The sequence below is a fragment of the Tigriopus californicus genome, chromosome 5, assembly GCF_007210705.1.
Source record: "Tigriopus californicus strain San Diego chromosome 5, Tcal_SD_v2.1, whole genome shotgun sequence".
Classification (NCBI taxonomy): Eukaryota; Metazoa; Arthropoda; class Copepoda; order Harpacticoida; family Harpacticidae; genus Tigriopus; species Tigriopus californicus.
In genome coordinates, this window is record NC_081444.1 from 11,934,132 (window position 1) to 11,946,934 (window position 12,803).

Below are 12,803 nucleotides of genomic sequence, written 5' to 3' on the forward strand. Positions count from 1 at the left end.
TTTTGCCATTTCTTTTCTGTCAGGAGATGTATTGGTTCGAATCCTTTGATATGACTCGTCAGGATTGGAAGCCTTCAACACATTTCAAAAAATCACGAATTAACTGAGCCGATCGAGTCATTTCAATCACTCTTTACAGCCCTAGGTCTGCTGTCTTCGAAAAAGGGTAACGTAAACCTTCAAATCTAGTTGAATCGAGCCCATTGAATACACTTAAACAGTACCAGAGACCAAATCTAACTACACTCAAGAGTCTAGATGAGAACTGAGAAGCAGCCCTTATCTCTATACACACTTCTTGGCCAATGAGACGGATGATAAAAGTATTTTCGTAAACATCTCGTGAAACTCCCACTTACCCCCGTTATGGAGCGTGATTGGCCATGGCCATCCTGTCTAACAATCCAACAAACACTTCAATTGGTCCGAAAATTGAAACGAACATCTGCCTAGTTTCCGGCAACGTTTGAGGTTGACTCATATCGATCCATGATGTCGGAGGTCCCTCTGCCAACAGGTGGAATTTATACGAACATGTAATCATCCTCTTGCTTGTTCTCGTTTCACCGTTTCATCACAAGCCTTCATGCATGCATGCAGCAAGCAGATACAGTGAGTAGCCTAGTGAAAAAAAGTCTCCTCAGAAACGACGTTTCATCGTCACTTGTGCAACACTTCCAAGCCTTATTTACCGTCAGTGGCCTCAAAGCACATTAACGAGGAAGCCTTCCCACAGAAAAGACCTCAAGGAAAACTTTGCCTCCCCATCCAGTGTTTTTCGTGGCTGTCGAATCGTGGTGCAGTGCTCAAAGTTTGGATTTGGAATTTTGAGCCATTGATGAGGGAAACTCTTGTTCGCCTTCGTGATGGAATCGGGCGAAAAAACTCATTTACTGAAAGCGGAACGCGGGATTTTGAAAAGTTTGAGTCGCTCCTACCAGAGTGAGAATTCTTTGCTCGATGAAACCGTGGCAGTAGCAGACTACCCGGATGCTATCGTCTCCGGGGAATATGAGAGTCTGGGGACCTCTGACAGCTCATCCGCGACCCAATCCACCCGGACTTTGGGCACATTTCAAGGGGTGTTTGCCCCCGTGTCCTTGTCCATGCTGAGCTCGATCTTGTTCTTGAGAGTGGGCTATATCGTGGGGAATGCAGGTCTACTTGAAGCCTTTCTACAATATGGCATCGCTTACTCGATTCTGATATCGACGGTTCTGTCAATTTGCGCCATCGCCACCAATGGAGCGGTGGAGGGGGGTGGCGTGTATTTCATGATTAGTCGAACTCTTGGCATGGAGTTTGGTGGCTCAATTGGAATCCTGTTTTGGTTTGCCAACATTGTCAGTAGCGCTTTGTACTTGGCAGCTTGCACTGAAGGCCTTATTGGAAATTTCGGACCCAAGGGATCGCTCACCACATTCTTACCATCAAGCCGATGGTGGAACTTTGCCTACTCGTCTCTTTTCAACAGCATCAATCTCTTTGTGTGTTTGATTGGATCCAAGCTCTTTGGCAAGACGAGTGCCTTGATTCTAAGCGTGGTTATGATCTGCACTGTCGTGACCACGGCGAGTTTCTTTGTGAACTTGGACTTTCATGAAGACTTTGTGTATAATTCCACCCAAGATTGCATCCCTCCCACCGATAACATCTCGTTGCCTAATTGCACCAAAACGGCCCAAGGAACATTTATGGGCTTTATGGCGGCTTCTCCGGAATATATTTCGGACACATTCGAAGCCAATCTGGATCCCAAGTTCGAATTTGATTGCTCGGACCCGATGGCCGAAGTGAATTTCTTCACTGTTTTTGGCGTTCTCTTCTCGGGCGTGACTGGCATTATGTCGGGAGCAAACATGTCGGGGGAACTTCTTTCTCCGGGAAAGAACATTCCCAGGGGAACTCTGGCAGCATGCTTCTTTACCTTCACCATTTTCATCGTCTTGTCTGTTCTAACAGCACTCACTTGCAACCCGGCCATGCTAATGCACGACTGTATGTACTTGAGTAATTTCAGCGTTTGGCCTCCGATTGTGGCCATTGGGGTCTTGTTGGCCACATTCAGTGCCAGTCTAAACAACCTGATTGGCGCCAGCCGGGTTCTCGAGGCCGTGGCTAAAGATGTTCTCTTTGGTCACATCTTGTCCTTCTTCACCAAAGGCACGATTAAGGACAACCCTATATCGTCCATCTTGGTTACGTGGTGCCTGGTGGAAATGTTCCTTCTCATGGGATCTCTGAACTCCATTGCTCAATTGAGCTCTGTCCTGTTTCTTATGTCTTATGCCGCAGTGAATTTGGCTTGCCTGGGCCTCGACTTGGCTTCAGCCCCGAATTTCCGACCTTCTTTCAAGTATTTCTCATGGCACACCAGCTTGGTCGGTCTTTTAGGGACCACCATTATGATGTTCTTTGTGAGCCCTCTGTTCTCGGCTGTGGCCTTACTTCTGTGCTTGAGCCTGATCTTTGCCCTCAACTTCATCTCGCCCATTCGGAAACCTAATTGGGGCTCAATTAGCCAAGCTCTGTTGTTTCACCAAGTTCGAAAGTATCTACTACTCTTGGACCCGAGGAAAGCTCACGTCAAGTTTTGGCGGCCACAAATTCTTTTGCTGGTCTCGAACCCACGGACTTGTTGCTCGCTGATCGATTTCGTGAACGCCTTGAAGAAAGGAGGACTCTACGTTATTGGTCACGTGTATACCGAGCGACTCCAAGATTCGGAGGACGATCCGTGTGTGGTGAAGAACGACCACTGGCTCAGCCTCATCGACCATTTGAAGATCAAAGCATTCGTGGAGCTGACTATGGCCAGCACGCTTCGAGAAGGAATTCAACATTTGGTGCGCATCTCAGGAATTGGCGCGATGAAACCCAACACAATTATTCTCGGCTATCTGGACGAAAGGTTTCATGGCGATGACTTTAATTCTCCCTATTCCCCTTTCGCCACGCGGCAATTTGAAGGCATTTTCCCCGAGCTGAAACGCAAGCCAACCCAGACCCATGAAGATACACGTCCGCAAGAGAAAATGAACAAGTCGGAGTACGTCGGTATCATCTGTGACGTGCTGAAGATGCAAAAGAACATCTGTTTGAGTCGACATTTTTCCCTCTTGGATAAAGGTACCTTGTTCCGCACAGATCGGCAGAGCATTTTCGGGACGCGGGTCAAGAAGAAGCTGTATCTGGATGTTTGGCTCGTGGACTTCTTTTCCCCTTTCGAGACCGACATTTCGGACACGACCAGTCTCTTTCTTCTCCAATTAGCCTGCATCGTGCACATGGTTCCACGTTGGAAGAAGCTTACCTTGCGAGTGTTTATCACCGTCCGAGATCATCGGAGCTCCCTACACAACCAAGAAGAGATGCTGAAAAACATGCTGGAACTTCTTCGCGTCGAAGCCGAGTCTCATGTCCTTAATTGGACACCCGAGAGTACGGAACTCTCCACCGATCCCCATGTTCAGTTATCAAATGAATATCTGAGCTCCGCTTGCGAAACTGTCAGACGCAGAAGTCAAGACACAGCCGTGAGCTTCTTATATCTACCTCGACCTCCGAAAATTGAGACTGACTACGTGTTCTATTTGGATGCCTTGACGGCTCTCACGCAGAATTGGCCTCCAACTCTACTGGTTCGTGGGGTCTCGCCTGTCACGTCAATTACTCTCTAGTTCGAGGAGGTGGAGGATTATGGATCAAGTCGATAACCATCGTCGATTCTATTAATGGTTTTATGATACAATACGTCAGTTCAGCAACAAAATAAAGGATTAGTGCCCGATATACATAAATTACTGATGGATGCTTGCGTGTTACTCGTTCACTTGAAGAACCCACTTGAGTACAGACTTGAGGCATTTATTTGGAGAGCCATGTTCCAAGTTAGTAGTATCCAAAGTAGGTCTGTAGGTTCGAGAAAAAAAACACAACTAATGCCTGGAACAATCCATGCTAAGTTATTTTCTAACGAAAATCATTCCTTTTCAGGCTTACATCTTCTGTTCATTACTCCTGTTTGCCTTGCCCAGGTTTATCGAGGATTACACCATTAAAGTGAAACTCTATCTGCTGCCCTATTTGCTTCCCATCATTCATATTGCCCTCGTCGGATCCATCTACAGTACTGTGGCTTTGGCAGTGGAAAGATACATCACAGTTTGCCACCCATTCGTCCGATTTAGGTATGATACCGAACCAAAGTACGGGAACATTCATTATTCAGGTCCAGGCGCATATATAACTACTTTCGTGTAGAACTAGAACACACAAGAGTAACTAAGAGATGCTCAACATCAATATTTCAATTCTTGATGGATCAAATGACATACCTTTTGCGGTGCTTTTGAAATGATAGTCTCTGATGGGAACCTACCTTAATTATTCTAAGACCCTGTAAAAGCCCTTATAGGTCCTCAAAGCGAAAAACACGCTTCGAGATTAGAACCAACCCTTTCTTTGAGTCTGGAACAACATGATAAATGGCACCTATCGAGCGTGGATGACAATCCTATTATGTTTTCAGATCCGGGTATAAAAGCAAAGCGTTCATAATCCCCATCTTAATCTTCTCCATTGGATACACTATTCCCAAATTCTTTGAACTGAGACTCGAAGATGTTCCCCTCAGCAATGTTTCAAAGAATGACACGCATATGGGTTTAAGAGCACCAAACGGAACATCTACCGTCGACGAAGGAGACGACGAGATCGCTCTAGAATTTAAAACTCTATTGGTCCCTACCAGTTTAAGGCGGAACAAGCTCTATATCAGAGTGTACCTGATCTGGATCAACCTCTTTGCTCAAATCATTATTCCATTTGTACTCCTCGTTACGCTGAACTACAAGATCTACTCCACTATAAAGGTAATGTACATAACACGAAGAAAGTATAATATGGCTGATGTGATTGTGAGAGATCTTCTCTTTTCATCTGAAAGAGACACGAATAAGTTCTTTCTTGGTTTTGGAGCTTGGCCTTTTAGGCTCCCTTTTATGATCTAATGTAATCTGACATTGATATCGTGTCTAAAGCAAGGTGCGTTACGAAAAAATCTCATTCCCAGCAAGGGGCTAATTTTTGCCCTCATTTTTTAACGGAAAAGGTTTTTCGAAGATTGTGAAGGCCCATTGAAATGTCCAAAAATATTTGTCATAGTTCTATGGTCCAAATTTAAAGCTAAATTTGTTTGCTTTTGTGCATTTTTTCAATAATGTACTAATCAAGGTTATTCCTTAATCATTAATCACAAAGAAACAGATGGTCAATTCTTGACCTTCCAAACTATCGCATTTATTGGCAAAATTTGGCGAAATGTATCTGAACGAAATGCATGAGTTCAGGAATTTCACCAACCCTGGTCCAAATGAATGCCAAAGAGACTCCTTTTAGTGTAAAGAGTGGGAACAGTGTCAACATTGGTTTAGATCTACGAGTAAAGCTTGGGAAAGATTGACACAATTTCCAACACTTTCAATCTCTGGATCACAAAACTCGTTCTTTTCTGAAATACTGATAAGGAAAACCAAGTTTGCTTCTTGATTCTTCTTCCCGTGTCCTTTGTCTTTACTTTTTTACCATGGGTGGATGAACGAAAACCTTCCCTTTTTATTCAAGAAATCGGAAAGTGACCTACGCAATCATTTACGAATAACCGCCAATTCCACCCAAGACAACAATCCCAGCGATTCCAACAAGGATAGCAATGGCGTGTCGACCTCATTGCTGGCTGTACCCAGTCAGCCCTCAGGCCCATCTACGTCCGTTTCCAATCGAGATGGAAGCCCCAATAATAAGGCCACCTCTTTAAGGAAAAGAGAGGTGACACTCTCGAAAGTATCCATTTACATTGTGTTCGTGTTTCTGTTCTGCCACAGCGTGAGAATCATCCCTAATACCTACGAAATGGTGTTTACCTACATTCAGGTAAAGCTTTGAGATGTCTTGAGAACATCTCTATTTGTAATGGGAGTTGCGTTGAATTAGGAGAAAAGGGCATTATGCCTACGCACGTTCGAAAATTCGGATGTTGGTTGTGTGTCTTCTCTCAAAGGCATGTTTGTCTTAGAATAAGCAAGGCCTGAAATGAGACAGTAATCCAATAATGGAAATGAGATCAACCAACACTTTCTTTCGCACTGTACAACCGTGGCCTTTGCAGGTAGAACTCCGTAACTTGATGCGTGTTTTACTGAAAGATGACAAAACCACAATACTTAATGTTGTGGCATTGTTCTGAAATGAGGCCCATAGTCTCTTGCAAAAATATGACTATGTATCCGTAAATAATAGCCACCAATCTTGAGGCACTCTTGTTCCTTTTGATTGCAGGATGATAATAGCCCTCTGGTGTTTCCTCAATGGGTTCGACGTTGCACCAATCTCAGTCACCTTCTCATCACCCTGGCCTCATCCGTGAACTTTTACATCTACTACGCGAAGTACGGCAATTTCTGTGGCTTAAGGAAACGGAGCTCGGCTAACAACGTGACTAGTGCCAATGGGGGTGGGGGGCGGGCCAACAACACAGACACGAGTTTTAACCTGGTCATCCGATCCCTGGACGACTCAAAACGACCCGGTCACACTTACACCATCCGGGCAAATCTGCCCAATCGTCGATCTATAAGCCCGGATCAAGGCAATGGGTCGACGAAATCCCCCTCGAACTCGGCGGATTTGCCATTGCGAATGCCTCCCGATGGACAAGAGGCCACTGAAAAGCCGCATATGTAACTTGAACTGACCCCAGATGAATCAAATATGTTATACCCTACCTCAATATAATCGCTCTAATATCTACTTTACTTCGTGTGACCCTGGATGTGATGTCCCATGTGTGTGCTTCTATATTTTCTCATTCAATGGATTAAAGTTACCTCATGGGCTAAACAATGTTTTTTTTGTGTTCCAAATAATCCTCGAGGGACTAGCTTTTCGAGGATCCCTAATATTAAAAAGTGCAACTTAAGCGAGACAAGGAGGACCACCATTATCTATGGAATTGCTAATAAATAGAAAATGGTGGACTCTAACCACACATTCACAATAAAGTTTGAACGAGCGATGAAATGTTCATAAACGTGACGAAAAAGTATTCATAATTCCCGCCATTATATAAGAAATCGAAAACAATTAGCATATAAATCAAGTAGCTACAAAAGTTGTGATCTCCGTTGTCCTCGGATAACTAGATTTTACTTGAAATCAACTGATTCTATTTGAAATCAACTGATTCTATTTGAAATCAACTGATTTTACTTGAAATCAACCGATTTTACTTGAAATCAACTGATTTTACTTGAAATCAACTGATTTTACTTGAAATCAACCGATGTTCCAGTCAGAGTCAGCCGACTATGGGTGGAGCAAGTCAAACTACACTTTCAAAAACAGTCAACCATCATCGTTGAAATCAGGGGCAAGTCACTTTTATAATATTTAGTAATAAAGCTGCCCGATACATAGTTATATGGTATGCCACTGACCCACAGTAGACCAGACATGCAAAATTTGTATTGTCCTTACTACCTTACTCTGAAGGGTTCGCCACAGTTCCTAAAAGCCACATTTGAAACACAAATTTAACTGACAAAAATATGTTCCGCACTCATTTTGAAAAAAGTGAATGGTTCAAGACTCCATTTCAGTCCATTTTCAAGTTGTTCATGACAAGCTTTATACCTACGATGAAACAAACCCAAGGTTAAATTTTGAATTTGTCTTTTTTGATGAGATTGTAAAGCCGTGATGGGTGAACAATCAATCAGAATTTGATTTAAAATGATGTTTTCGTGAGAAGATTCTGGACTTGTTCCCACTCTCTCCTTGGCCGCTCGCCTTCACTCTCCTTGACTAGTTCAGCATCAGCTCTCCCTAGCTTCCATTTTTGAACACAGACGACCTCATCAAAAAAACACGGTGTGGAATTTGATTTTTCCTTTCTTTTCGTTCACATCACTTTCTCAATCAGAGGACCTCGTTAAATTGCAGGCTTTGAAAGGGACAAAAGAAAAAGATCATCGTTTTTCTACCCATGAACTCAAGGCATTATTTGTGATTGAACAGCTGACAATATTACTGCCAACATTAAATGGAACTGAATATCCACAATCGCTAAGCTCAACTATCAAGAACGAGACTCTATTTAAACCAGGGTGAAGAAGTTTGGTAGATGAGCCCAGAAAGGCCCTTGGAGGATGTTGTATTGGAGGGGGACCTTTGACTTGGAAGTAATCAATAGAAGGATCCAATATCAATGCGATAAAATCTGACCTGAGACTTGAATAATGAATATTGAGCAGATTCGTCAGAGCTACCCGACTCCAGAAGGAGATCAATCTCAGCAAAGGAAGAAATGAAAGGAGATAACTTGGCAGGTCACAGAGAGAGAGTTTGTACTTTAACGAGATGACCAAGAACAAGAAAACAGGGTTGGACATGAGTGTCTTCGCAATTGTTTGCATTTCAAAGCTTTTATTTTCTACTCATTGGTCCATTGCGAATATAGAACCCATTAGTGTAAGTCTTCAGGGCTTTTGCATGGGATCAGCACACGACTCAAATGCATATGCCTATGTAGGAACTTGAGATGGCAAAACCAAACACACGTGGGCCTGGTTCAACAAACTCGATTTTTCCTGTTTGTGCATGACTGAATCCAATAACAGGTCCCCAGACATCAGAACAACATTCGTTATGCAAAAAGTTCTCTTCAACGTACAGTTTATCAAATAGAAAAAAAACAGCTGTGAACGAGTTTCCCACCAAATCAGACACCTTCGGATCCAAGCAACTCCGAGTTCATTTTCATTAAACATAAATAAAACAAGAAAATTAGACTTTGACAATCAAAGATACGCCACTTTAATAACATCGGACATTCCAGTACTTCATTTCAAAGTAATCTACCTAAAACTTTAACTGGTTTACCGAAAAGAGGAGGAAGATTCAAATTGTGTGTAGTCATTTGAACTTAACTTGGCCACCTCTCCCGAGTAGGGATGAAAAATCATTATAAGCCATTTTCGACCATTTGTCAGAAAATGATGGCAGGAAATGGTAACAGAAAGTGGTAGAATTTCCTTCGAAGTCGATTTCTGTCATCGCTATTAATGTTCAGCCTCAATCAAATGAGTCAAATAAGCAATCGACTGGCCTCTTGAATTTGAAACTTTATTCAATTAGATTAGTCAATCCCCATCGCACAAAAAGTGACTTTACCATAAGGCGATAGTCCTGACCTTTGGTTTTGGTCGCCTGCTTCAGGGGCGGCCAGGACTCACCGTTGAAGGGGCGTTGATTTTCAAGCCCTAGAAAAGGCCACCGTTACCAGACTTCAGGACGGCTTTGAGGCCCTGATAAACAAGATCGTGAATGCCTTGAACACAGTTTTCGATTGATACTGAGAAAATAAAATGGTCTTTGTTTCTGTTTTTATTACATGTCAAAAGCAGTGGCCGCAGAAGCCCCTCACATGAAGTGTGGTAGTTTATGTGCTATTTGCAAACTCCCCGTCAAAAATAGTTTTTACTTGACATGCAGTGTATATTCATATCAATCAATGTGTCGTGTCATCTTGCTCTAAGTTGAAGCCTTTCACTCCTAACTTTTTTCTTAAGGACAAGCAATTTAGTTGATTTGGAACATCATTTTACATTGTTTGACTTGTTTTGTTTGTTTTCGAAGTCAGATGGCAGCTCTCTTGCTCGGCCTCATCTGATTGATGGGTGTCCAATTGAGGGATATTCCCGCTTCGCTATCATCACCTCCAACATTAATTATTACCTCACCCTCGGGAATGGCCGCAGGTTCGCCCATTTGAATTGTTAAAGCAGGAACTCATGAAATGCTCGAGCAGGTCCAAAAATGTTTTACTAGGAACATTGAGGATATGAGAGAGCTCTCGTATTGGAGAGAATAGAAAGGTTAGTATGTACAGTATTCAGAAATGATACGAAAGGTATCTGATATTGTACGTTTTCAAAAGCATCCATGAGTTTTGGCCCAACCCAGGATTTTGGGTCAATTGTAGTAACCGTAGAGGTTTAACATGCGTTTTTGAGAGTATCTTCCAGCCCTCGAGAATCCAGGCTCGTTAAAACAATCAGTCCAACTCTCTTTCTTCTCGAGCTCCTTCATTGTTCAATTTGCTGCCTTCAAATATTCGTAAGCGTATATAGGCGCTGATCCAGTAGCAGGATTTAAGACAGACCTGGACAAGTTTTCGACTAAATTCCCAATCAGCCTTATATTCAAGGGTTATTTCTCGTCTTGAACTGCTGGGATTCCAATCCCAGGAGCCGTAAGGAAGTCCGCGAAAAAAGTGTTCAAGGAATGGCGGCCATTTTGGACCACCATCCACCATTTTCTGCCACTTTCTGCATTTTTTGCCCCTTTCTGTTTTTTCTCCCATGAAATGGTTGAAAAAGGCACAAGATCCTTCAAAGTCGATTTTTGACATCGGTGAACCGTATGGAATATGTAGTTGATAGTACTGGGGCGAGTGCGGCAAAAGTCGGACTCGTAGGAGTCCTCTGATTTTTCTTGGGTGCTTAGTTTCCGTAATAAAAAAGTAACAACCTAACCCAGGGTTGCCAGACCCTTATAAAGGTGGAAAAAACTAAACAAATCATGAAACAAAATCATGAAGGAAAATTATCATTATTTAAAAGATTTTTTTCTGGAGTACAATAATTGAAACTGACCTGTCTAGTATAAGTTTAGGTCAAACCACAATAAATCATGGAAATGATCCGATTCAGCAACCAATCGAAAGCTGTCGCATTGAAAGTGGCCCTCGCCACAAAAGCTTTTTATTTCGAATTAATTGTCTAAGGCATTGGAGCAATCCCGGGGCAAAGAACAAGAAAAAGAATAAATAAAGACTTTCAGCTAAGCCCATTGGAAGGGCAATATTTAGTGCAAACAAGATGTGTTTCTTTGAAACTTGATTGGTTGCAGGCTATCGACCGGGTCAGAGAAATCGGAGGCCTCGGGCTTAATAGTCAAATATGATCCGTTGTTAACACCCCAATGAATACAGTCATCCAAGTTTCTGATTGGAACATTAACAGCAGGTCTGGAAATTGCTTCAAGAATCTTCGGAAATTGCTGCAAGAATCTTCGGAAATGCTTCGATTAAGAAATCTGATCGCAAAGCTGAAGATGTTGGAGAGGTGTAACCTGACGCCCACTAACGCCAAGGACACAGCACCTCCCAAAAGACGTTCATGAACCACATTTCCTGGACCCATTCGCACAACCAAGAAAAGACCGCAGAAAGTACAAAGGAAATTGATGGAGGCTATTGCCGCATTTATCCAAAGGCCTCGGAATTGTCTGAAAATCTGGTCAATGACAATATCCTAACGAAGAAGTACAGAATTGTGTCTTTGGCCAGTTGTGGGTCTAGTTTATAGTACTTTTGGTTACTTCTGCACCGTATTCTGTTAGCTGTTTAATGTAAAAACAATTCGTTCGAATGCATTCAAAGTTTAAATCTCCAACAATTCCTTAAAGTAAAATTGATTCAACCATAATTTCAAACTTTAGGATCGTCTGTGTAACCACTATTACTCTTATGAAGAAAATGAGGAAATGAAGCCTAAAACACAAGAATAATCGTAATAAAACTGAAACAAATATATAAATGATGATGAAATAATAAGATTCCACCATTAACATAACATAACGCTGTCAACAAAGCTTTCCGATAAATCAATTGCGGTTGATGTCATTGTGATTCAAACCATATCAATAATGTGAATCGATTAGGGTTACTGCAATAAAGCAATTCAGCGCGTTGAATAACAACGCTCTCTGCCACTTTCAGGTGCGGACTAACGATCTCGATGAGCTCAGAACGTAGCAGAGACTTTCGGATTGACATGAATTGACACACAATTTAAAAAAAACCATAAGCGAATCCAGTTTTTATGGGTTCAGTCCACCAGATATACATTTTGAGATACGGTTCTCGAAATTCTATATACAAATTAATGGAAATGAGTGGTGATTGGCAGTAATCCACCATTATTTGATTTAAGAGCCAAGGTAATCTCAGAACCATTGATTTTTAAGGTATTCTAGGCTTCTAATTGGAAACAAAATCACTTTTTAAAACTCAATCTTTGAAATGTGTTTGGACATCTCTTTAAACGATGAATTCGCTTTGACACACAGCTAGTTTGTTTGCTTATTCAAAGATAATTATGCTCTTTCAATGCAATACCTTTCAGTTTATTAATTTTTTGCTTACTATATTTTGTTAAGGAAAATGAATGTCTCCTCAAATTCTTGGTAGATTGCTTTTACCGTATTTGTGAGACCCCAATGATAAATTATTTTTATTTTGAATGATGTATACAAGCATTTGATACAACGACACATACTTTTTCTTCGCATGAAATGACAAAAAAATCCTTATCCAACTACATACAAAGCAACGTCGACATGAAATAAAATCTTTTTTTTAATTTTTGTAAGTAAATGCGACGAGGCTGTAATTGGACAGTACATTGCAAACGAATGTAATTGCAATCAATTACAGCAGTTTCCTGGAGTGAGTGAGGTCCCTGATTTTTTGCGGCTTTCTTGCCACTTCTTGGAAGGGATTCCAACAGTTCAAGTTGGAAAAACGTATCATTTTACTTGATTTTACATTCATGTGATATTAATCGGACCAACTCCCAAAAGACGTTCATGAACCACATTTCCTGGACCCATTCGCACAACCAAGAAAAGACCGCAGAAAGTACAAAGGAAATTGATGGAGGCTATTGCCGCATTTATCC

At 41.8% G+C, this 12,803-nt stretch overlaps 2 protein-coding genes across 5 annotated transcripts in view; both read left to right on the forward strand.

Moving 5' to 3' along the window:
- The window catches only part of LOC131880228 (FMRFamide receptor-like), a 29,650-nt gene extending 22,747 nt beyond the window's left edge, over window positions 1-6,903 (forward strand). For 2 of the 4 annotated variants that reach the window (XM_059226797.1, XM_059226798.1), the window contains exons 3-6: window positions 3,997-4,190; window positions 4,532-4,874; window positions 5,626-5,934; window positions 6,340-6,903. In XM_059226797.1, the coding sequence (XP_059082780.1) occupies window positions 3,997-4,190; window positions 4,532-4,874; window positions 5,626-5,934; window positions 6,340-6,744 (1,251 nt within the window). In that variant the 3' untranslated portion in view covers window positions 6,745-6,903. Of the gene's footprint in view, window positions 1-190; window positions 613-3,758; window positions 3,891-3,996; window positions 4,191-4,531; window positions 4,875-5,625; window positions 5,935-6,339 lie in introns of those variants that run through there. The other 2 variants (XM_059226800.1, XM_059226799.1) reach the window with 2 other exon arrangements.
- Window positions 559-3,792, forward strand: LOC131880227 (solute carrier family 12 member 9-like). The gene has a single exon (XM_059226796.1). The coding sequence runs from the start codon at window positions 867-869 to the stop codon at window positions 3,678-3,680; it is 2,814 nt and encodes a 937-aa protein (XP_059082779.1). The 5' UTR covers window positions 559-866; the 3' UTR covers window positions 3,681-3,792.
- Window positions 6,904-12,803: the final 5,900 nt, after the last annotated feature.